The following is a 25,671-nucleotide window of genomic DNA, read 5'->3' as shown; positions in this document are numbered from 1 at the left end:
CTGATAACCAGAGGATTGAGGCGGAATATTTGAAAGATGAGGCGGAGACGAAGAAGAAGGCAGCCACGGTAGATGCTTCCCTGGTTGTGGACACAGACGTACAACTTGCAGAAGTAGTTTTCCCTACTCCGACCCCTGGGCCTTCAGGTACTTCTTATGTTGCACCTTCTGACATCCCTAGTTTTTCTATTGTTGCACTGCCTCCTAGACCTGCTGTTGCTATTGTCACTCAGACCCCGCTCACTCAGGCTGCATTACTCTGGATGGGGTAGCTTTCCCATTCTGCCCATAGTAGGGCTGCCAGACTCGAGGCCTCTATTCCAGGCATGATTCAGACTGCCCTGGCTCATGGTGTGACACCATTAAGCACTACCATTGATGCCCTTGCGGCTAGGATAGCTGTGTGTGAGCGTGGCCAAGGGGCTAGTGAGGAGGTGACGACTTTAAAGGCCGTTATTGCTGTGTTGAGGAGAGATGTGGATCAACTGAAGTCCATCGACATGTCCATGATTTTCGGTACGGTGGAGATCCTAGATGTACTAGATATACCTCCGGCTACCACCAGAGATGAGATTAGAGTTGAGGAGGCAGCTGATCCCGAGTCTGAGGCAGTGATGGATGAGGAGATGCTTGAGGTGGCTGAGGAAGCTTCATATTAGGGTATTACTGAGACTGAGAAGGCCATGGTAGATGTAGCTGTGGAAGCTTCTTTGGCGGATACACCCTTGGCTGATCCTAGTGCAACTACTTTTCCTTCTGAGGTGACTCCGGGAGCTGATGCCCAAGTCCAGATTGATGCATCGGGCACTGATGCCCAGAAAGATGGAGTGACTGAGTAGACATGATCCCTTCTATACCTTCTTCTCTATCTTAATTTGTTTTGACTTTTGGATATTTTTTCTTGCATTTGAGGACAACTGATTTTTATTTGTGGTGGGGTGAGGCCCACATTTTGTTACACTTTGGTTTTGTTTATATATTGTGTTGTGAGCTATAATTATGTGTTACACTATTTTTGTGGATGATTGAGGTAGTGAATCCTTGGTTTTAATTGCAAATGATTTTTGGACCTTTCCAAAAAAATTGTGCCACCTTTTGTTTGTGTTTGAACGTGGTTGTTCTCTTGCAAATTTGAGTATCGGTCATGATCAATACCGATGACTTGAATAGTGCTCATAATCGAACAAAAATGAATATGTGGCTACGATGAGGTCAAATGAAGTTGCATAGACAATATGTGAACTCTTTGCATCTCGTTATGACTAGCCAAGTATCAAATTGAGTCTCTTGTGATGAGCATTGCACACTAGCGAAAGTGTGAAGTCTTTCTTGACGTTGGTTTCAATGCCTTGTGTGATGAGCTTACCGTGAACCATGTATGATGACACCTAGAATTTTCCCCATTGGTCTGGTTGACTAAGTGATGCAATCTCTTGATATGATCATAGGCAACTTTGAAGAGTGTGAAACAATTTGACATTATACCTCTTTTGTGGCTTACCTTCTGAGTGTGTGAACCCTGTTTGAATACCCTTTTAGCCTAAGCCTTTTCTTGGAAGAAACTTGATGAAATTGTGACCTTTCTTGAACCATTACCCATAATCCTCATGATTTGTGGTTTGTGTGAATAGCCAACTCAGGCCAAAAGCCTAAGTTGGGGGTATGGTGAAAAGAGAAGGTAAATCAAGAAGTGCAAGAAAGTCCCCTTTGACCCATGGTTTTGAGAAAATGGAACCCCTCCATATAAAAAAAAGAGAAAAAGAAGAAAAGAATGAAAAAGAGAAAGAATGAAAAAGTTGTGGAATAAAGTTGTGAAAGTGCAAAGAAAATGTGGTGTCCAAGCAATCCATACAAGATGAATAATGGAGTGACTTTTGAGCACGAATGAGAATGATGAAAAAAAGGAAAGAATGTGTTGTTCATACCACATGTCATGAGGATTACATCCATTGAGGCTAAATGGCCATACCTTTGCACTCAACCACATTACAAGCCTTGAAAATACCTTTTTGATCTTGAGTGAGCTGAAACAAGAGTTGATTGGAAATTACGGGCAAACCTATGGGTGACGTCATGCATTGTGTTCATCTTTGTGAGTGTGAGCGTTGCATTTGATTCCAGACTTTTAAATTGTGAACCATTGTGTGTGAATAAGGAATCATTCTTTGTGTGAGGGCATTTGATTACTATTGTTGAACTTGAACTTGCATTTGAAGCAAGTATTGTGAACTTGAGAATCTTTGATAATGGTGAGTCGCAACTTGAATCTTTGAGTCCACAATTGATCCTTGCATGAGTAAGTTGAGTATTTTTGTGTGCATTCATGATTGAGTCTTGTGTAGCACTGTTTGAAACATCCTTTTTGAAGTGCTGAACTCGAGTTTTACTTGAGGAAAAGCAAAAGTTTAAGTTGGGGGTGTTGATGAGTCCACGATTTGGACTCATTTAGGGTTTATTTCAATAGATTTAGTGTCCTCGAAAGCATATTTGTGCCAATAACTGATGTAAATCCTTGATTTTCAGGTATTTGGATTGAGGAACAAAGCATGGACACTAATGAGAAAAAAGGAACAAGGCAGTTGAAAGAAAGAAGAAAAGAAGACCTGAGGATCACCTAAACCATTGGGAAAGTCGCTGAATGGCTATGGTCTCGCTTAATGTTCCAGTGTTCCAAGCCTTGAAAGAGAAAGTCAAGTCGGTAATAGAAAAGAGCAGTCGGCGAGTCATCGAATTGTTCCGCGATGCATTGCTATAACACCCAATGTTACAGAGCTTGAAGTTGCTGAAAGCTAAAGCAAAAAGGCGATGGAATTAACTAAAGGGCGGATCGCCAAGTGGATCAGCGATCCCGACTTATTGCGCCGAATGGTCCTTTGCAACACATTTTTGGCAACTATAAATACATTTTTAAATTCTTATTTTAGTATCTATCAATCTAGTATTCAATAGTTTTCATTATTGTTCAGCTTTCAAGTTTGAGAGCTTAGAACTGACTTTTGAGACAATATTTCCTTAACTTTAAAGATTGGAAGATATCCCTTTCTGAGAAATTGGAAGTGGGTGTTGAAGATTCTTCATCTTAGACCTTTGTAAAGACAATGTTAATCATACTCAATTGATGGAAACACAATTTGGTAACGATTTCTATCTTTTTATGATGTCTAGCTAAAACCTCAATTCTTGGGGTGTGATTATGTGATTATAGGTTAGTTTAGTTGCTGGGTATTGTTAATTGATAGGGTAAATGCTGTTTAAAAGTGATTTGATTTAGTAATTGTGGCTTAATCTAAAGGGTTGTAGTTGAAAATGCAACTCTACCTTAGTGTTTTGTCTTGCTCGAGAGAAAGGTTTTAAAACCAAAATTACTAATTTGATGGTCTGTGGGTATTGGGTTTTCATGGGTTCAGCTCGAGAGAGTGAACCCTAAACCCTTTTCCACACATTCAACTCGAGAGAGTGAATGGACTAAAGCGAAGGTTGTTCTTAATTGTTGCTTATTGGTGTTCGAGAGAAACCAATTTGATTCGGGGTAAATTATTCGAGAGAAAGTTTTGCCCCGCTAAAGTCTAGATTATTCACTGATTTACATCTATTCACTATTAATTGCAATCTCCCATTTGTCTAGCTTAGCCCATAATCCAACACATCCCAAGAACCCGTCTCCATACTTGTTATTTTTGTGTTATTTGTTGTTGTAGCTGATAGTTGAAACCAAATCCCCTGTTATTTGACACTTGTGTCACCCCAAACTTGAGCCATGCTTTTATTCGTAAATATTTTTACGTATGATTGAGTTGAGCATATTCATGCTTTTATACTGATTCTCAAATATGTACCACTCCCTTGGGACTCGACCCTAACTCACTTAGTTGGGTTATATTACTAACTAACGATCCTTGACGTGTATTGGATGAAGTTTCTTTGAAACGTTATTAATCAATATGCGTTAGTACAAAAAAATGTACCAAGTATGATAGCCATTCATAAAACATTTAAATCATGCTAAAGGGTCATTTCATTTCATGACATGCAATTGACCAAGCTAAACATGATGTAAAAGAGTTATAAAACATAAATCGTAAAATCATGGTCAATGCAAGCTAACTTCATCTTAAAAACCTTTTAACTCATATGCGATACTTCTTTAAGTAACCTTAGTCCATTTTTAATGTAGGGAGTTAGCCTTAACCGATGAGACCATATGAGCTATAATATGATCCCCTGGTGTCTTCCACACCGAAAAGGGTTGTCCTACTTGCCAAGGTAAGGACCATGAACTTCTAGCTTTAGTGGATCCACTAGCTAAAGTCTATCTAACACAATCATCCTTTGGGAGAACATAGGTAAGGGATAAGGATATTTCTTCTAGAAACCAGACCTATACTAACTTGAGAGCTCCCATCTCAATATCCTCTTGGTGCTAAGCATAAATCTCACAGAATAGTCATTTCTTATTTTGACCATATTATTCATGGAAAGGCATCCTATGATAACCAATCCAAGTTAGTTTCATGAGGATAGCTTTTACTCTTGATTCATTTAGGTGAGAAAGCCTTTCAACCTAAGAATCGTTTCCATGTGAGAAAACCTTTCACATCATGCTTATATGTGTTTATGAGAATGTCCTTTCAATAACACAACAACAACATCATCATTGATACTTTACTCTCAAAGCATCCTTAATACATTTGCATATATTTCATAAGAAAATGCATAAGTCCATAATTTACCTCTTGAGGTTCAAAAACCACTTTTAATCATCAACGCTTATAAAACATGGGTTTGATATGGATTTCATCATAAATTCATGTAAAGCTAGCATCACATTCTTAATTCCATAAAACTCTTCATTTAAGATCAAAATTCCACATCATATGATTTATAACTTGAGAACATAGGGGATTACATGGGTTCATGCGGAAATCATCATAAGATCAAAGTATTTTATCAATTTTTGCATAAGTGATCATAATTCAGTCATATAAATCAATAATCAAAAGAACCCATGGTAATTGAACCAAACTTCTCTACCTTTAGAAATAGAGGAATTTGGGAACTCCATAGATCGAAGAAATCCATGGATGAAAACTATCATACCTTGAATCCAAATGCTAGCCTTCAATGGAGGAATTGAGACCTTGACTTGAAACCCTAGGTTGAATCATTTTCTTCTTTAAGTTTCTAGAGAGATACGGGGCGTTACAATATCTCCCCCTATGACTTCCCAAAATTTGACTTGAATCCAAATGCTGGAACCTACGACTTCCCAAAATTTGCTTCATTTCACTTTTTCGGATACGGGGCGTTACAATATGTCCCCTTTGGACCATTTGTCCTCGAATGAGATTTAAACTGGTTCTAAAAGATTAGGAGAGTAACTATCAACCCAACCTAAAATGCAATGCATACAACAAAGGAGAAACTATCGACTCCAAGCTAGGACGTTCTCAAAACATCATAAGAGGGGTGAAACTAACTCTAACTGCCCATCATGCATGCAATGCCCATATACAAGGAGGAATTATCAACTCCAAGTTAAACATACTCAATGCATCATAAGGAAGTAGGAACTACATCTAGCGACCCAATATGCATTAAATTTCAAAATTTCTCATGTTCAAGGAGGAATTACCTTCTCCAAGCTAAAAATATGCTCAACACAATCTCATGGAGCCTATATGCAATTCACTCTCAAAAAGCATAGCTAAAGCATGTTCATAAATTTATCTCATGAAGTCTATAGGCAACTCATACTCAATGCACAACAATATGAGGAAAATCAAGCATGTAAACTCATTTTCTTTAAAAACACATGTTTTTCATGAACATGCATAACATAATGAAATCATGGAAACACATATAACACATGACTCTAAAACAAAGGTCAAACCAAGAGAAACTCATTACCTCAAGCTAGAGTAGGAGTACAAGGAAAGAGTTAGGATATCGGGACATCATATCCTCGGCCTCCAAAGTATCACCCTCAACTAAATGATTCCTCCATAATACATTCAGGAAAGTAACTTCCTTGTTTCTCAACTTCTTGCCATGACGGTCCAAAATCTCAATAAGAACTTTCTCATAAGAAAGACTTTCATCAACTTCCAACCCTTCTAAGGAAACTATAGATGTCAGCTCACCAACACATTTCTTCAACATAGAGACATGGAAAACCGGATGCACCGTTGCCAACTCATTTGGAAAATCTAGCTCATAAGCAACCTTACCAAAACGCCTCAAAATCATATATAGGCCTACATATGGGGGACTAAGCTTACCTTTCTTACCAAACCTCATTACATCCTTCATGGGTGAGATTTTCAGGTAAACCCAATCATGAATTTCAAACTCAAGATCCATTCTTCTCACATCGGCATATGACTTTTGCCGACTTTGAGCCATTTTCAACCTTTCTCTAATAAGTCAAACTTTCTCTATGGCCTCATGTACTGATTCAGGACCTATTAGGACGACTTCACCCACCTCAAACCAACTGTTAGGAGATCTACACCTCCTTCCATATAGTGCCTCAAATTGAGTGATATCAATACTCGAGTGATAGCTATTATTATAGGAAAACTCAATTAATGGCAAATGGTCGTCCCATTTACCTTAAAATGAATCACACAAGCTCTTAACATATCTTTTGAACTTTCGATAGTATGCTCTGCTTGCCCATCAGTTTTGGGTTGAAAGGCCTCGCTAAGCTTAACCTTAGTGCCAAGATCATTTTGGAATGACTTCCAAAACTAAGAAGTAAATTGGGTACCACAATCGAAAATAATGGACAAAGGCACTCCATGCAACTTTACCATTTCTCTCAAGTACACCTTGGCATAGTCCTCTGCCGAATAAGAAGTCTTGACGGGAAGGAAATGATCCGATTTCTTCATCCAATCTACTATCACCCAATTCAAATCATGTTTTCACCGGGTGCGAGGCAAACCAACAATAAAGTCCATATTCAAGTCTTCCCACTTCCAAGTAGGGATGCTAATGTCTTGGGATACACCTCCCCGTTTATGATGCTCAACCTTTACTTGTTGGCAATTTGGACACTTAGTCACAAATCCCGCAATATCCTTCTTCATCCCATTCAACCAATAAACCTAGTGGTTCCCAGGTGAATGGAATACTGTGAAGTATGGGCTTTTGTTAAAATATGTTCCCTCAAGTCATCCACATTTAGAACAGATAAACAACCTTGGTATTTAAGTACCCCATCTTCCCCTAGGAAGAAAGCTTCAACAAACTTCTTAAGCACCGCTTCTTTCAATTCTGCCAAAATTGGATCAATATTTTTCTTTGGCTTTCACATCCGACATTAAAGACGATACTGAACCATTGTTAGCCATAACACCACCCTTGGTGGAGTCCACTAACTGAACACCTAGTAGAGTTAATCTATGAACTTCTCGAACTAACTCTTTCTTTTTGTCATGACCCAGGGGTACACCCTAAATATAACATGGCACATAGAACCCCAAAGAACTCAATGAAAGCCACTTAGCATATCATAACATAAAGCAAATTGAAATGATATAGAAATTTTAAAACTTTTTTCATACAATCGAAGTCTTTATAAAAGCAAGAGGAAGTCTATAACACTTTGTCTCAAAACATCTAAAGCAACTTTGAATTACTCTTCGGACACAACCCATACAATAGTCTAAAACATAAAAGAAAGACATAAGGGAAATGATGGCTTTATCCTCGATGCTATAATGACTCACCAATCTTCAACTCCTTGCTCCTACTAAGAACCTAACCACAAAGATAGAAGTCAAGATCATCGGACCTTACATTTGATAAGAATGCAGGTAAGAGTATGCGTTAGTAAAAAATGTGCTAGCTAGCATAACATCATAAGAGCATAACATAAGGGTTAGCCAACATAAGACATAAGTCATAAACATAAGAGATAATAACATAGTCATAAACATAATCTCCAACATAGACATAATGTAAGCATTAGTCATCATAAAGCATAGTCCATACTTAGACCCTCATATCATAAAAGAACCACTTCATAAGTAACCTCCAAGTATACTTGTGCAATGCATGGATAAGACCCCATAATCCCATCCATGCTAAGTATCCCCTTTGGCCATCATAATCATACTTACCATCTCATGGTCTCATTCTTAGCTTAATTCTCATAGACAGGGGAATCTTAACCTTTAGTCAACATATCAAGGATGGAAACTATAACAACAATCCAATCTAAGCATACATCATATAAGAGAAACACTTCATAATTAGCTTCAAGTCATACTTGTGCAATGTATGGATAAGACCCCATAATCCTACCCGTACTAAATACCACTTTAGACTTTCATGCATATTGATCATCTCTTTGATCTCATAATTAGCTCATCATAAAGGACAAGGGGAATCACCTCAAGTTATACATATCATGGAATCATAAGGTACAAGGGGAATGACCTCTAGTCATACATATCATGGAATCATAAAGGGCAAATGGAATCACCTCTAGTCATACATATCATGGAAGGCCTGTAAAACTACAATCCATACAATTCATTGTTCATGACATAATTCATATTAAGAATCATAGCTATTTACCTCCATGTTTATTTTAAGGAATCATAGGTATTCACCCCCATGTTCACTTAAAGGAATAACATGCATTCACCTCAATTTTCATTTTAAGGAATCATAGGTATTCGCCTCTATATTCATTTTAAGAAGATATAGGTATTCACCTCCATATCTATTTTAGGGTGTAATGAAGGTATTCACCTCCACATCACTTAATTAGGATCATATGTAATCGCCTCCATGATCAATGTGAAGGCTAATGGGTAACCACCTCTTTCCTTGCCTTAAGAGTCATACATATATAAAAGGGTAATCACCTCACACTCCTCATATCATGACATGGGTAATTACCTCAAGTTTATCTTATTAGGAATAATGGAATTACCTCACATTTCTCTCATATAAAAGTCTTTGGGGGATTCATGATAACCTCATCACATTTCATAGTCCTTGGACTTAGATTCTTTTTAGGTGAGAATAGCCTTTCAACCTAGAATTATTCTATGTGAGAGAACCTTTTATATTATATCTTATTTACGCATAAGTGTGTATCTTATAATAGCCTTTCAACACTGCAACAACATATCATGATCATAGACACTTCACTCTCAAAGTGTTCATAAGACATGTACATAGCTTTCATAAATTATGCATAATATCATATCTTACCCTTTCAAGGGTCAAGAATCATATCAAATCAACACCTCTTGAATTACTACATTAGACGTGGATTGCATCATAACTCAAATGATTCTATCACTTCATAAAATCTATCATTCATAAGGTAGATTAGGTAGGCAAAGGCCTCCACCATAATTCTAGCCATTACTCTTCTATTCTCATATAAACTTTACTCTCAAAGCCTTAACAATACATAATTTATCTTATTAGCTTTACCTTCAAAACCCTAGAAGTCAACATTCATGACTACAAGCCCTATTCTCAAAGCTTTACTTTTTACACATAGTATACATATCTAGATCACAAGATATTCTATTCACAATCTTCATTCTTAAGCAATTCTAACCATACTTCATCTTAAAGGGTCAATCTATATCATAACTAGTCATGATCCATCATATATACTTTAATCTATTTCCATTCATGTTTACATGTTTCTATTCTTGAGCAATTACTATACATGTGATTAATTCTAGAAGATCAACTCTCTGTCCTCCATTTCCCTTCACAAGGCATTACACCCACATTACTTCAATTTCATTAATTAGATTAGGGTTAACCATACAAAACATGTAAATTCATCATAATATCATGATTCAATACTTATTCAATCATAAACAATCAGTATCCACTCAATTGGATTCATACTCAACGTAACCCACAATATTGGAAGGAACCCTAACTTGAATTGGGGATTTCATCTTCACAATTGGGGGATTTCTAGGAGGATCCATAGATGGAAGTATCCATGGATGAATAAGCTAACATACCTTGGATACAAAGCCCTCTCAAATCTTGGAAGATTGGAGACTTGACCTAGCTTGAACTATTCTTCTTCTTCTTTTCTTGACTTTCTAGAGAGAGAATATCTTGGAGGGAATTGCGTTCTTTTTGGTGAGTTGAAAAAATGATTTGGAATCACTTAATTAAAGGACTAAAGTCTTTATATTGTAGGTCTAATCTGTGGTAAAATGACATCACTTAATAACTAATTAATTCTAAAAAGTTCCCTAAACCCCTTCATTGACCGACTTAAGACTAAGATTGCCTCACCCGTGAGACCACGCCTACGGGCTTTGGGTGGACCCACGAGGCGTGCTGGTCTGTAACATGTTACTGGACCCTAACCCACGACCCCTCACCCACGGGGCGTGGGTCACCCTACGGGGTGTGAGTCTTTCACGTGAGTGGACTGTTTTGGGACAACTTCTAGGGCAGTCCTAGGGTCCTCCTCAAGGACCCTTGGTTGGTCCTTGGGGAGTCCTACCTTGACGTTCTAACCATAAACCCTTCATTCTAGGTACGGGAAGTCATATCTATGACTCTAACCCTCACGTCAAGCTCTAGTTGACCTACTAAACTACGGTGTGTTACAATATCTCCCCCTTGGGAACATTCTTCCTCTATTGAAACTCTAGGCACTTCCAAAGGTCAAGACTCAAGACTAGCAACCCATTATGTATGCAACTCATGTAAATGCACAAAAACAAAGGAGGAACTTCATCTCCAAACAAAACATACTCAATGCATCATAAGGGAGTAGGAACTACATCTAACAACCCAAAATGCATGAAACTCAACATATACTCATGTTCTAGGAGGAACTACCATCTCCGAACTAAAACATGCTCAACACACTCTCATGGAGCTCATATGCAATTTACTCTCAAAAAGCATTTATTCAAGAAGGAATCTCTCAGCTCAAAACTAAGGCATGATCATCAACTTACCTCATGATGTTCTATAGGTAACTCTACTCAATGCACTACAACATGAGGAAAAACGATGTATAAAAGTCATTTCTACCAAGACTTAAGCTTTTTCATGAACATGCATCATCTAAGGAAATCATGGCAACACATGAACCCACACATAATACAAACCAAGGGAACTTAACATCTCAAGAGTGCATATTGGCCTACAAAACGGGGACTAAACTTCCCAACTTATTCAACCTTTATAGGGTGAGAAATTCAAGTAAAACCACTCCTAAACATTAGGAACACTCAACTACCTTGCTAACCAAGCACATCATCGCCCCCTTGGGAGCAAGCCTAAATGGACTTTATAAGCACCAATCATACTAAAAATAACTTCAAAGTCTAACATATCAAGTCACAAAAGACCAAGAAATACAAGAATCTAATAAAGCATGAAACACATACCGGTAGTCACATCCGGGGAACATTCATATTCACCTCTAGCTTGGAGAGCATAGTACCTATTTTTCTTTGGAGCAGTAGCACCCGAACCAATTGGACCGGATGAAGGGTAGGGTTGAGACCTACGACGACTATCTCCCTCATTTCTAGAAATTGTAGGGCAATGCCTTATCTTGTGGCCTAACTTACCAAAACCCAAACATACATTGAAACCGCTAAGCATTCACCCTCATGCCTTCTATCACACTTACTACATCCTGACAATTAAATCTCACTACTATCATCTTGAGACTTAGGTTTAGACACCCTCTTTTGGTTGAACTTAGGAGTACTTGAGGGACCTTGCCCGGGGAACTTTTGTCTGAACCTAGGGTGACCTTGCTTATCGGACCTTGTGTTGGAGAAATTTCCATCTCCGATTCTAGCCCTCTTTGCTTCCCTATCCTTCTCCTTAAGTTTTAATTCCTCAATTTGTTAGGCATGCACCATGAAACGTGAGATATCCCTATCGGGGATAAGCATTACCGTACGACATTCTTTTTCTACCAAGTCAGACACTCCCATCATGAACTTATTCATCTTAGCCCTCGAATCTGCCACTATAGTAGGAGCATACTTGGATAGTTGGGTAAATTTCAAGGCGTACTCCTTAACACTCATTCTACCTTGCCTAAGGTTAATGAACTCTTGCATTTTACCCTCCCTCAATTCTAGGGGAAAGAACCTATCAAGAAATGCCAACTTAAACACTTCCCACTCTATGGGCACTCCTACTGGTCTACTCTATTTCCATTGATCATACCATATTTGAGCCATACCTTTCAATTGGTAAGAGGCTAACTCCGCTTTTTCTACCGAAATCACCCCCATGATATCAAGTAACTTATAAACCACATCTAAAAACTACTTAGGATCCTCCTCCACTTTGAAGCCATAAAACTCCGGAGGGTTCATCCTTATAAAATCCCTCACTCTTAAAGCCACAAAATTCACAGTAGGATTCACCAGAGCAACCACTTCCCTATTGACTTGAGTCGTCATGGCTTGAGCCAACATTTGAAAAGCCAACCTAATCTCCACATTCGACATATCCGAATGATCAATTGGAGCTTGAAAAGGAGCTTGGGGAGGAACCTCTTGCTCCTCATTGCCTTTCTCATTCCTCCTAGAATTTGCCCTTGTATTAGCCATACCCTGAAAACCATAGGGCACAGATTAGGAGAAAGACCTAATAGAGACAAACTCTATGGCACGACTTAGAGAATGAAGAAGTGAGATTTTCTAAACATCCAATAGCTTCCTATTCATAAATGTGGTGTGCTTCACACTTATGAACAAGACTATATTAGACGTGGTTTTGAGACAATCCTAGAATCATTCTAAATCTTATGCTTTGATAAAAAGTTTGTCACCACCCAAGGGTACACCCTAGATGTAACATGGCACATAAAACTAATGAGTCCATGATTTAGACTCTTTTAGGGCTTTATTTTGATAGTTTAGTGTGCTCGAATGAATATTTTGTCTCAATAACTGATGAAAATCCTTGAGTTTCAGGTATTTGTAGTTAGAGACTAAGCATGGACACTACTGGGCAGAAAGGAACAAGGCAGCTGAAAAGAACGAAGAAAAGACGACCTGAGGATCGCCTAAACCATTAGGCAAGTAGCCGAATGGCAATGGCCTCGCCTAATGTTCCAGTGTGCTAAGCTCTGAAAGGAGAAAATCGAGTCGGCGAGATAAATGAGTAGTCGGCGAGTCGCCGAACGATTCCGTGATGCAATACTCCATCGCCCAACATTACATATGGATTTGTTGAAGGCCGATAAAGAAAGGTGATGAACCAGACCAAAGGGCGGATCGCCAAGTGGATGAGTAATCCCAACTAACTGCGCCGAGTGGTCCTTCGCGACACACTTTTTGACAACTATACATACTTGTTTGAAATTTTAGTTTAGTAGGCAATCAGTATCGAATTTTAGAATATCAAACATTATTTTCAATTTTTAGAACTTAGTTTTGGAGACTTTGCTCCTTAGCTTTGAAGATTTTAAGATTTCCATTTCTAAATAATTGGAAATAGGTATTGAAGATTCTTCATCTTAGATGTGTGTAAAGATAATATATATCGTACCCATTTGATGGAAATACTTTTTGGTATCGATTTCTACTTCTTTACTATGTCTAGCTAAAACCCCAATTCTTGGGGTGTGATTATGTGAATATGGGTTGAATTTACTGCTGGGTATTGCTAATAGATAGTTAATTTATTGTTTAAAGGTGATTTCATTCATTAGTTGTGTTTGAATTTAATGGGGTTGTAGGTGCAAATACAATTTTATCTTTGTGTTTTTGACTTGCTCGAGAGAGAGGTTTGAAAACCAAAACTATTGAATTGATAGTCTGTGGTTATTGGGTTGCCATGGGTTCAGCTTAAGAGAGTAAATCCTAAACCCTCTCCCACACATTCAGCTAGAGAGAGTGAATGGACTAAGACGAAGTCTGTGTTTCATTGCCGCTTATTGGTGTTCTAGAGAAACCAATTTGATTCGGGGTAAATTGTTCGAGAGAAAATTTAACCCACTAAAGTCTAGCTTAGTTACCAATTTATAGCGATTTACTATCAATAGCATTTTCCCGGTTGTTTATTTTAGCCCATATTCGTATCACATCCCAAGAATCCCGTCTCCATATTAATATTTCTATATTATTTTCTGTTTCTAGTTGATAATTGACTACAATACCCCCTTCAATAATTGACACTTGTGTCACCCTTTAATTTGATAAGTTTTACTTCGTATAATTCTTTAGCTATAACTGACTTTAGCGAAGTTCTTTCTTTTCTCTTAATTCTCGATTATGAACCGCTCGCTTGGGACTCGACCCCAACTCACTAGTTGGGTTATATTACTATTGAACGACTGTGGACACTTAGTATTGGATGAAGCGTCCGGATACGTCAAATTAAGAACCCCAAAGGACTCAATGTAAGCCACTTAGCATATCATAACATAAAGCAAATAGAAATGATGTAGAAATTTTAAAACTTTTTCCACACAATCGAAGTCTTTATAAAAGCAAGCGGAAGTCTATAACATTTTGTGTCAAATCATCTAAAGAAACTTTGAATAACTCTTTGGACACAACCCATACAATAGTCTAAAACATAAAAGAAAGACATAAAGAAAATGGTGGCTTTATCCTCGATGCCATGAGGACTCACCAATCTTCAACTCCTTGCTCCTACTAAGAACCTAAACTCAAAGATGGAACTCAAGATTGTTGGACCCTACATTTTATAAGAATGTAGGCAGGAGTATGTATTAGTACAAAATGTACTAAATATGTTAGCTAGCATAACATCATAAGAGCATAACATAAGGGTTAACCAACATTAGACAAAAGTCATAGGCATAAGAGATAATAACATAGTCATAAACATAATCTCCAACATTGATATAATTTAAGCATTAGTCATCATAAATCATAGTCCATATACATAGTCCATACTTAGACCTTCATATCATAAAAGAACTACTTCATAAGTAACCTCCAAGTATACTTGTGCAATGCATGGATAAGACCCCATAATCCCATCCGTGATAAGTATCCCCATTGGCCATCATAATCATACTAACCATCTCATGGTCTAATTCTTAGCTTAATTTTCATACACAAGGTAATCTTCACCTTTAGTCAACATATCAAGGATGGCAACTATAGCAACAATCCAATCTAAGCATATATCATATAAGATAAACTCTTCATAATTAGCTTCAAGTTATACTTGTGCAATATATGGATAAGACCCCATAATCCTACCCATAATAAATACCACTTTAGACTTTCATGCATATTGATCATCTTTTTGATCTCATATTTAGCTCATCATAAAGGACAAGGAGAATCACGTCAAGTTATACATATCATAGAAACATACAGTACTAGGGGAGTCACGTCTGGTCATACATATCATGGAATCATAAAGGACAAGGGGAATCACCTCCAGTCATACATATAATTTAATCATAAAGTACATGGGGAATCACCTCTAGGTGTACATATCATAGAAGGCCTATCAATCTACAATCCATACAATTCATTGTTCATGACATAATTCATATTAAGGAATCATGTATTTGCCTCCATGTTCATTTTAAGAAATCATAGGTATTCACCTCCATGTTCATTTTAAGGAATGATAGGTATTCACCTCCATATTCATTTTAAGGAATCATATGTATTCGCCTCCATGTTCATTTTAAGGAATCATATGTATTCACCTCCATTTTCATTTTAATAAGATATAGATATTTGCCTCCATATCCATTTTAGGGTGTAATGTAGATATTCGCCTCCACATCACTTAATAAGGATCATAGGCAATCGCCTCCATGATCAAAATAAAGGGTAATGGGTAATCACCTCTTGCCTTGCTATCATCATACATATATAAAAGGGTAATCACCTCACATACCTCATATCATGAAATGAGTAATCACCTCGTGTTTATCTCATTAGGAATAAGGGAATTCACCTCACATTCCTCTCATATAAAGGTCTTTAGGGGATTCAGCACAACCTCATTACATATCATAGTCCTTGAACTTAGATTCATTTTAGGTGAGAATAGCCTTTCAACCTAGAATCATTCTATGTGAGAGAACCTTTCATATCATATCAGATTCATGCATAGGTGTGTATATGAGAGTAGACTTTCATCAACACAACAACATATCATGATCATAGACACTTCACTCTCAAAGTGTTCATAAGGCATGTACATAGCTTTCATAAAATATGCATAATATCATTGCTTATCCTTCCAAGGGTCAAGGCTCATATCAAATCAACACCTCTTTAATTACTACATTAGACATGGAATTCATCATAACTAAAGTGATTCTATCACTTCATACAATCAATCATTCATATGGTAGATTAGGTAGGCAAAGGCTTTCCACCATAATTCTAGCCATTACTCTTCTATTCTCATGTAGACTTTACTCTCAAAGCCTTAACATACATAATTCATTTTATTAGCTTTACCTTCTAAACCCTAGAAGTCAACATTCATGACTACAAGCCCTATTCTCAAAGCTTTACTTCTTACACTCATTATACATATCTGGATCACAAGATATTCTACTAACGGGCTTTATTCTTAAGAATTCTAACCATACCTCATCATAAATGCTCAATATCTATCATTACTAGTTATGATCTATCATATATAATTTAATCTAATTCCATTCATGTTTACATGTTTCTATTCTTGAACAATTATTATGCATGTCATTAATTCTGGAAGATCAACTCTACGTCCTCAATTTCCCTTCATAAGGCATAAACCCACATTACTTCAATTTCATCAATTAGACTAGGGTTAACCATGAAAAAAATTTAAATTCATCATAATATCATGATTCACTACTAATGCAATCATAAAAAAATCAATATCCACTCGATTGGATTCATACTCAACTTAACCCACAATATTATAAGGAACCTAACTTGAATTGGGTATTTCATCTTCACAATTGGGGGATTTCTAGGGGTCTCCATATATGGAAATATCAATGGAAGATTAAGCTATCATACCTTGGATACAAATCCCTCTCAAAGCTTGGTCTTGATCCAATTTTTGTTGACATAAAAGAAGTGGTGCTTAAGAAATCTGTTGAGGGTTTCTCCCAAGGGGGAGATGTAGTACTTAGATATTAAGGTCGTTTGTGTGTTCCGAATGTTGATAACTTGAGGGAACAAATCTTGGCGGAAGCCCATAGTTTGCGGTATTCCCTTTAGCCGGGAGCCACCAAGATGTACTGTGATTTGGGAGAGGTCTATTGGTCGAACGAGATGAAGAAGGATATTACAGATTTTGTGACTAAGTGTCCTAATTGTCAACAAGTGAACATTGAGCATCAGAAACCGAGAGGTTTGTCCCAAGATATTAGCATTCCTACTTTGAAGTGAGAAGATTTGAATATGGACTTTATCGTTGGTCTGCCTCACATTCGACGACAACATGAATTGATTTGGGTTATAGTAGATCTGATGATGAAATCAGCTCATTTTCTTCCTATCAAGGTTTCCTATTCGATAGAGGACTATGCCAAGTTATACTTGAGAGAAATGGTAAGGTTACATGGAGTGCCTTTGTCCATTATTATTTATCGTGGTAGGAAATTCACTTCATAGTTTTGGACGTCTTTCCAAAAGGGTCTTGGTACTCGTGTTAAGCTTAGCACGACATTTCATCCCCAAATCGATGGGGAAGTGGAGCGTTGTATCAAAATTTTGGAGGAATGTTTAGAGCTTGTGTGATTGATTTTAAGGGTAATTGGGATGACCATTTGCCATTGATTGAGTTTGCATATAACAATAGCTATCACTCGAGTATTGGTATGGATCCATTTTAGTCATTGTATGGTAGGAGGTGTAGATCTCCTATCAGTTAGTTTGAGGTAGGTGAAGTTTCCCTAATAGGTCCCGAGTTGGTACATGAGACCCGAGAGAAAATTTAACTTATTAGAGAGAGGTTGAAAATGGCTCAAAGTCGACAAAATTCATATGTCAATGTGAGAAGAAGAGATCTTAAGTTTGATGTTCATGATTGGGTTTACTTGAAAATTTCTCCCATGAAGGGCGTAATGATGTTTGGTAATAAAGGGAAGCTTACTCCCCGTTATGTAGGCCTATATCATATTTTGAGACGTGTTAGTAAGGTTGCTTATGATCTAGATTTGCCAAATGAGTTGGAATTGGTGCATCTAGTTTTCCATGTCTCTATGTTGAAGAAATGTGTTGGTGATCCGATATACATAGTCCCCCTAGAAGGTTTGGAAGTTAAGGAGAATCTTTCTTATGAAGAAGTTTCGGTTGAGATATTACGCCGGCAAGTCAAGAAATTGAGAAACAAGGAAGTTGCTTCCGTGAAAGTATTGCGGAGGAATCAGTTAGTTAAGGGTGCTACTTGGGAGGCCGTGGCTAATATGATGTTCCGATATCCTCATCTCTTTCCTTCTACTCCTAATCTTGCTTGAGTTAATGAGTTCCTCATGGTTTTTTACTTATTTTGGAGTCATGTGTCTTAGATGTTTCCATTATTTCCTTACTATGCATGGTTTATGTAAAAGTTTAACTTTTGAGAAAATGAGTCAATTTGATTGATTTCTACATGTTTATGTGCACATGAGTATAAATTGCATGTAGACTACTTGATATTATCTTATGAGAATGACTTTAGCTTGGAGTTGATATTTCCTCCTCGGATATGTGTATTGCATGTAATGCCCACAGAGGGGACTTCTAAACCTACGGGGGCACGTAGTTCTGGGACTATTGAAGCACACTAAACCCTAGTCCAACTCGGTATTAAGTCTACTCCCAATAGAATGTATATAAACCATATTATGACTGAAATACTAAAGTATTGGATTGCTCAATTACTGGCATGCGAAATCTAAGAATGCAACAATTATAACTGAAAATTTGACATTCGTAAACTGAAGCATGTATATCTGTTTAAACTGACCTATGAGTGTAATTCATGAACTAAATAAATCTACAGAACTACGGTTCTGAATTTCATGCAAGGAACTAAGAAACAATATGATAATCTTATTTGGATCATTATAACAGCTAAAACCCAACAATTTCTAATATTCAAGAAACCCTAGGTCTAGATAATATTAAGGGAATCAAGATTCTGGCTGAAATCTAGGGACCCAATGGGTGAAAGGAACCCACTAATGAAATTCCACATACCTAGTGACGAATTTCACTAAAAAATCTTTCGATTATAGGGCTGGAACCGGAGAAACCTTGTTGCGTGCTCTTGAGAAAGTTATCGCCTGAATTCTCTTCTTTTGCTCTAAGTTTCGCTTGATTTAGGTGAATGATCAATTAGGTAAGGTTCTAATTTAGTTTCTAGGCTAAAACTGACCAAAACGACGTAGTTTAGGGGTTAAACGACGTAGTTTAGGGGTCCAACGCATAGCGAAAAAGACCAAACGACCCCTTACTTAAAAGCTGTCAAGGCCAACCGACGGACGAACTGACGGTCCATCGATAGACCGACAGTCCGTCGTGGCAATTGTCAATGGAGTTTAGGGAGGGAGTTCTAGGGGTCTCGATCCACGGGCCATGGTCTGGTCGTGGGTCGACGCTTAGACACTTTTTTGGACTGGTTCTGGGAGGACTGCAGGGGACCATCCACGGACTCCACCTACTGTCCGTGGGTGGTGCCCGTCGATGGCACCTGCAACTTTTGATTGCAAAACTGGTCTTTCTAGTATATGGGGTGTTATAGTTTACATCCTAACCAGTTCTTTTAATGGGCTTGATGGGTTTGTCGAGACTATTATTAGACTTTCACTTGCATGTAAACTATTCTAATATGAGACTTTTTGTTTAACTTATACTTTTGCCTATTTCATGATATTGTATGTGTGTCAAGTGGCTTGTGTAAGGCCACTTGGGGTCATATCACGTCTAGGGTGAACTTTTCGTCGTGACACTCCCCCTACCACCTAAAATAGAAGTTATGGTCTCCGCCATCTGCCAAAAGGACACTCAAAAACTCAACACAAGCTAATGTTACCACACACTATAAGAAAGAATGAATGAAAGGAAGTTTCCTAATAGTCTTCATATCCTATCAAAGATAAGTACAGACATCTCCATATCAATTCTCGAGACTCTACTTAGAGTTAGCGCGTACACACGTGAGACGTATGAACCTGGGCTATGATAGCATTTGTCATGACCAAAAAATGGATATGATGACACTCATCTAATCCCAACAAGACAAGTCACCCTCCATCCAAAAATACGAAAGAAATGCGGAAAGTAAAACAATAATATCTTAAAAGCCGAAAATGTAGTCATTCTAAACTACCCCAAAATATGGTTGTCATGTGTACAAGACATTAATCTATTAATACAAAATTGAAAAATAAGTACAAGTCTCAAAGTCTTTATTTCTCAAATAGAACAAAGCATGAAATAAGGAATAAAAGGGTCGTCGGGCTGACAATCAACTACCTCTTAATGTATCCTCTAAGAGCCTAAGAGAAAGATGAAGAAGAATGATACACATGGGTCTGGGCTCACAACCTACACAAATGTAGTAGCAAGGAGTGAGTACCAAATAGCACGGTACTCAGCAAGTAATCGACTAAACAAAGTAAAGCTAGGCTAGAATACAAGTACTCCTTTAATCCCAACCGAACCGCCGAAACTATAACCTAAATAGAAATCATTCCAACCTAACAGTTTACAATACACAACTTACAAAGCATAACAATCAGAGTCCAACCATCACAACTCAATAATCAACAAGTATCAAGAATGTCAATCACAATTATCAAGTAGATCAATTACAAGTATCAAGAAGATTAATCATAACAGTCAACACTTGCCGGGATCATTTCTCATCGTCACAATATCACTCGCCAGACCAATTTCCCATTAGCACAATATCACTAGTTGGAACCATTTTCCTTCGTCTTTATATAACTTCATTTGCCGAAACCATTTCCCATCAGCACAATATCACTAGCTGGAACTATTTTCCATCGACATTATATAATATCACTTGCCGGAACAATATTTCATTGGCCTAATTACCACATGTCTCATCATGGTGCATAGAAATCAATAAAAATAGGAAAATTCACACCATAAGTAAGAGACAATAAACTCAAGTAATTCAAGTCCACAATAATGTTATCAAAGCATTTCATCAATCAACAAATTAGGATCATCATCAAGGGGAATTCACAAAACAAACCTATCAACACATTGTCTTTTTAATTTATTCCCCTTTTTTATTCATGAAGATCATTAAAGCGGAGTAATTGAAACCCTCACCTCATTCCCATTACTCCCCAACACACACAATCAAATGAAATACAATATGTTACAAGTTTTACAAGGTTTAGAAGTTCACCTACCTTAATCCAATCAAAAGTCAATCCGAGACTTGTGTTTTTCCTTTTTGAACAATGTCCAAAGCCTTACAATCTAATTCAACGAGTAATCACAATAGGATTCAATAAATAACAACACCCATATCATACATTTTGAAAAAATGGGTCAAACCAAGTCAAAACCCCAATTCCAAAAATGAAGATTAAGCGCAAAACCTTTACTTGAAAATATTTCCCAAGTCATTTGGAACTCACTGGTGAATTTTTTTTGAAAATAAAGTTAAAATCAGTTCACAATCACCATTTTACCTTAGAACTCAAGCTCTTGAAAACATGCCAATTAATAATCAAAAATCCCAATTTTTTTAATGTTAAAATCCACAAATGATAAAAAGGAATTGATGTTTTAGGGTAAGGAAGACTTATCCAAATCATTTGGCACAAGAAATCTCTTTATATTCACCTCCAAGGGTTTTCCAAAACTCAAAATGGAGAAAATGGGACAAAACCCCGAAATGGCAGGCCAAAAACCCTCTCTGAAGTCGCTTTAGCGTACCAAGGGTCACTTATGCAATCATCGTAATTGTGAACCTGGTTCGAATAAGTGTACCCCAAAAAATATGTGGCCCATCTCTTTCGTGACCAGGCCTTTGCTAAAGCTTGCGAAAGGGAACAACCTCTTGCTAATGCGAGCACATGAGATATAAGAAGATTCAACCAACTGTTAGTTCATCGAAAGAACCCTCAATATTCGTTTGAAACCCCGTACACAAAAATAAGATATGCTATCCAACTAAACTCGACCTTCTAAACTCAATGGAACCATAGAAATATGAATTTGAGCTCTCTTTGACCCAAAATCCATGCATGACATAAGAAACGAACATAACGCCGAAAAAGGCCAAATCAAGCTCAGGACCTCTAAAATTTTAACCAAGGCCCTCCTAGACCATAAATCATCACCAAATCCAATGGAACTGTTAGAAATCTAAGCCTAGCATCTGAACCCTGAATGTTGACAAAAGTCAACCCAAAAAGGCTAAAATACAAATTTCAAACTTAGGACCTTAAATCCATGAAAAGACTCTGAATCTGACATCAAAAACTCACATAGACAAATTTCCACATTTTAGGACTAATGGAATTGATGGAATTCCATTTCAAGACTCGAAATTTAAAAAGACAGCTAAAACCACTTTTCAACAACTTTAGTCTTTTAACTTTAAAAAATTCCATATTTCGTATTTTTTCAATCAAAACTCAAAACCAATTTCAGAACTCATTCAAATATCAATTGGAACCAATATCAGGAGGATTAGAATGGCAATTTAATGAAAAATTCTAAAATGACCGACCTAGTCATTAGAGTAATGACAGTTCTTGAAAATTGTTCTACTATAAAGTACCTGAAAAATTAAAGACTTTATTAGTAGAATTAAAAGAATTTTTGAATAAAAAAACTCATTTTAGATGCTTCTATGCCTAACGATAATTACACCAGTAATTATGATGATAATAATAAAATAATGAAATGCATCATCATTAGGGACAGACTTATTAGGAGGTGGTGCAATGACTCTTCTACTCTTCCATTCTCATAAATCATTAAATTGGGAGCGTCATCTGTAATTGAATTCATCGTACACTCAATAATTTTATTTACGATTGAGTTCAAGACAACATATTTTCTTTTGTCATTGATGAGTATGGGGTATTATACCCTTATTACGTATTCTTTATTTCAATTAAAGTACCGATAGTTCATGAAAATTATTGTATTAGAAAGTACTTGCAAAATTAAATACTTTATCGATGCTTGTATGTGTGATGATAATTACCACACTAGTTATGATGAAAATAATAAAATAATGAAAGTCATCATCATCAGGGACAGGCCTACCTTATGAGGAGGTGGTGCACTAACTCATAAATCATTAAATCAGGAGCGTCATCCATAATTGAATTCATCATAATGTGTCAAGTTCAACTATGACTAGATGATGTACTTTTGTTATAATATAGTATACCCAATTAATTATATTCGATCATATAGAAATTTGTACTTTACTATCATTATCATTTACTTTTTAAGAGTTGTAAGACAAACTTTGTCGCTGGCAATTGATTTACTAATGATAGTGACATTCTTGCGCTCAATTTTTCAGTTAGCCTTTGATAATCGTCACATACATTTCTCAATCCTTTCTTTTGTTATCAAATAAATTCAAAAATTATTTCAAAAAAATAAATAAAAGCACAATAGTCTATATATACCATGCATGTTTTCATAGAGCATGGTAGAAAATATCAAGCTTTAATACATATGAAATGTTTTACTAAAGTCAACAAATTGAGCATTGTATACTCATTTTGTTCACTTTTATTTGTTCATCGTATAAAAATATTTTTTTACTTTTATTTGGTTAGTTTAGCACACAAGAGAAAGACAAGTTTTCTTAAATTTTTATCCATAACATTAACAATTCATTTCTCAAATAGTTCCTAAGTCTATTTAAACTATATATAAATTAATATGGATATTACAATAAAGTATTCACTTCATTTATATATATTTTTTAAAAAGAGTGAAAAGTTTATCAGGGGTAATTAAAGTAACAGACGATGTGTATAGTTAAATTGGATTATTTTTTAGTTGTTGTTTAAATAATATTTTCATAGTTATAAATTAAGGATAGTTATATAATAAACATCAAAAAATTCATCTTGAAATTAATATGAATTTTGAGTGCCTTGCTAACTATTCTGACACACTCACATTAATAACACTCTCTAGATAAATCAAATAAGTTAATCAAAGTAATTATAACTGACAGAAACACATGAAAAATGTGAATTGGTGAGCTCACATGAAGTGTATGACTAAACATTCACGGAGATAGTAAGTGTATTATTCAAAGTATCCATTATAAAATCCCCAAACTTGAAGAAAACACTCAATCCTCAAAATCATGACAACTTCTTCTCCCAAATATTTAGAAGAGGATAACCTAAGTGAAGAGGGTAAGAAATTTCTCTCTAACCTACCAAAAGAAAAAGGATGGCTTGGATCATATGCCTACAATTATCAAGGTTTTTGGGTACCACAAAAATTTCTTCAAGCTGTGATTGCATTTCAACAACAATTTCAAGCTCAAGATAGTGATATCATTCTCGTTACAACTCCAAAATCAGGAACTACATGGTTAAAATCACTTTTATTTGCTCTAGTAAATCGAGTGAAACATCCTACTTTTGAACCTAATCACCCTTTACTCGTTGAGAACCCTCATGTTCTTGTTCCATTCTTGGAGCATACACTCTATTTTGATGGTCGGACCGTTGATATTTCAACTTTCACTTCACCTAGACTCTTGGCAACTCATGTGCCCTTTTCTTCATTGCCAAAATCAATCCAGGTTTCAAAAACCAAACTTGTTTACTTATGTAGAAATCCTAGAGACACGTTTATTTCTATGTGGCATTTTACAAATAATTTATTACTTGATCAGAAAGATACCGATTCCATTGAAGAAATGTTTAATCTTTTTTGTAAGGGGGTGAGCCTTTATGGACCATTTTGGAATCACGTATTGGATTATTGGAAACAAAGCATAGAGAAGCCTAACAAAATACTTTTCTTAATGTATGAAGAGATTAAGAAGAAACCAAAAATTCAGCTTAAACGCCTGGCTGAATTCTTGGAATGTCCATTTTCCATAGAGGAAGAAAATTCAGGAGTGGTGGACGATATATTAAAAATGTGTAGCTTTGAGAATTTGAGCAATTTGGAGGTGAATAGAAATGGAAAGTTTTCAACTGGAGAGGCATACAAAGTTTTCTTTCGTAGAGGAGAAATTGGAGATTGGAAAAATTATTTTACTATAGAGATGAGCGATAAACTGAATCATATCATTGAAGAAAAGTTTCAAGGATCTGGATTGAAGTTTTCATATGTTTGATTAGGCATTAATATGCTATAAAATGTAATTATTTATTTTGAAAATCAATGTTAAAGTAGGTGTGTTTGAGAGTAATGTAACAAGAACATACAACAAAAGTTCTGTTATTCTAATACTATTTTAACTGTTCATTACTCAACCTTATTGCAAATTTAGCATTAAATTCATATTTTCTATTTTTTTCACAAGAATTCATGTTTTCATTTGTACTATAATAGTATCAATCAGGTTGGAGGCATTTGGTTTTCTTTTTTATTTGGAGATTTATATATTTTCATCTGGAAAATATAATTTGGGTAATTTCTTACATAATGATTTTATTTTTTGTATTTGTTCTTGATCTTTTTTATCAAAATAATATTCTACGTCTTT

At 36.4% G+C, this 25,671-nt stretch overlaps 2 protein-coding genes across 2 annotated transcripts; both read left to right on the top strand.

The window, feature by feature from the left end:
• Nucleotides 1-326: 326 nt before the first annotated feature.
• On the top strand, nt 327-659 carry LOC125809370 (uncharacterized). The gene has a single exon (XM_049489025.1). It carries the CDS (start codon nt 327-329, stop codon nt 657-659), a length of 333 nt encoding a protein of 110 aa, XP_049344982.1.
• A 23,650-nt stretch (nt 660-24,309) lies between these two features.
• Nucleotides 24,310-25,352, top strand: LOC125809245 (cytosolic sulfotransferase 12-like). The gene has a single exon (XM_049488908.1). The coding sequence runs from the start codon at nt 24,310-24,312 to the stop codon at nt 25,297-25,299; it is 990 nt and encodes a 329-aa protein (XP_049344865.1). The 3' UTR covers nt 25,300-25,352.
• Nucleotides 25,353-25,671: the final 319 nt, after the last annotated feature.

The sequence above is a fragment of the Solanum verrucosum genome, unplaced genomic scaffold (assembly GCF_900185275.1).
Source record: "Solanum verrucosum unplaced genomic scaffold, falcon-dt-bn FXZP01000062.1, whole genome shotgun sequence".
In the NCBI taxonomy this organism is placed as follows: Eukaryota; Viridiplantae; Streptophyta; class Magnoliopsida; order Solanales; family Solanaceae; genus Solanum; species Solanum verrucosum.
The sequence above is the reverse complement of the archived record's forward strand: the minus strand, read 5'-3'. Positions and strand labels throughout refer to the sequence as shown.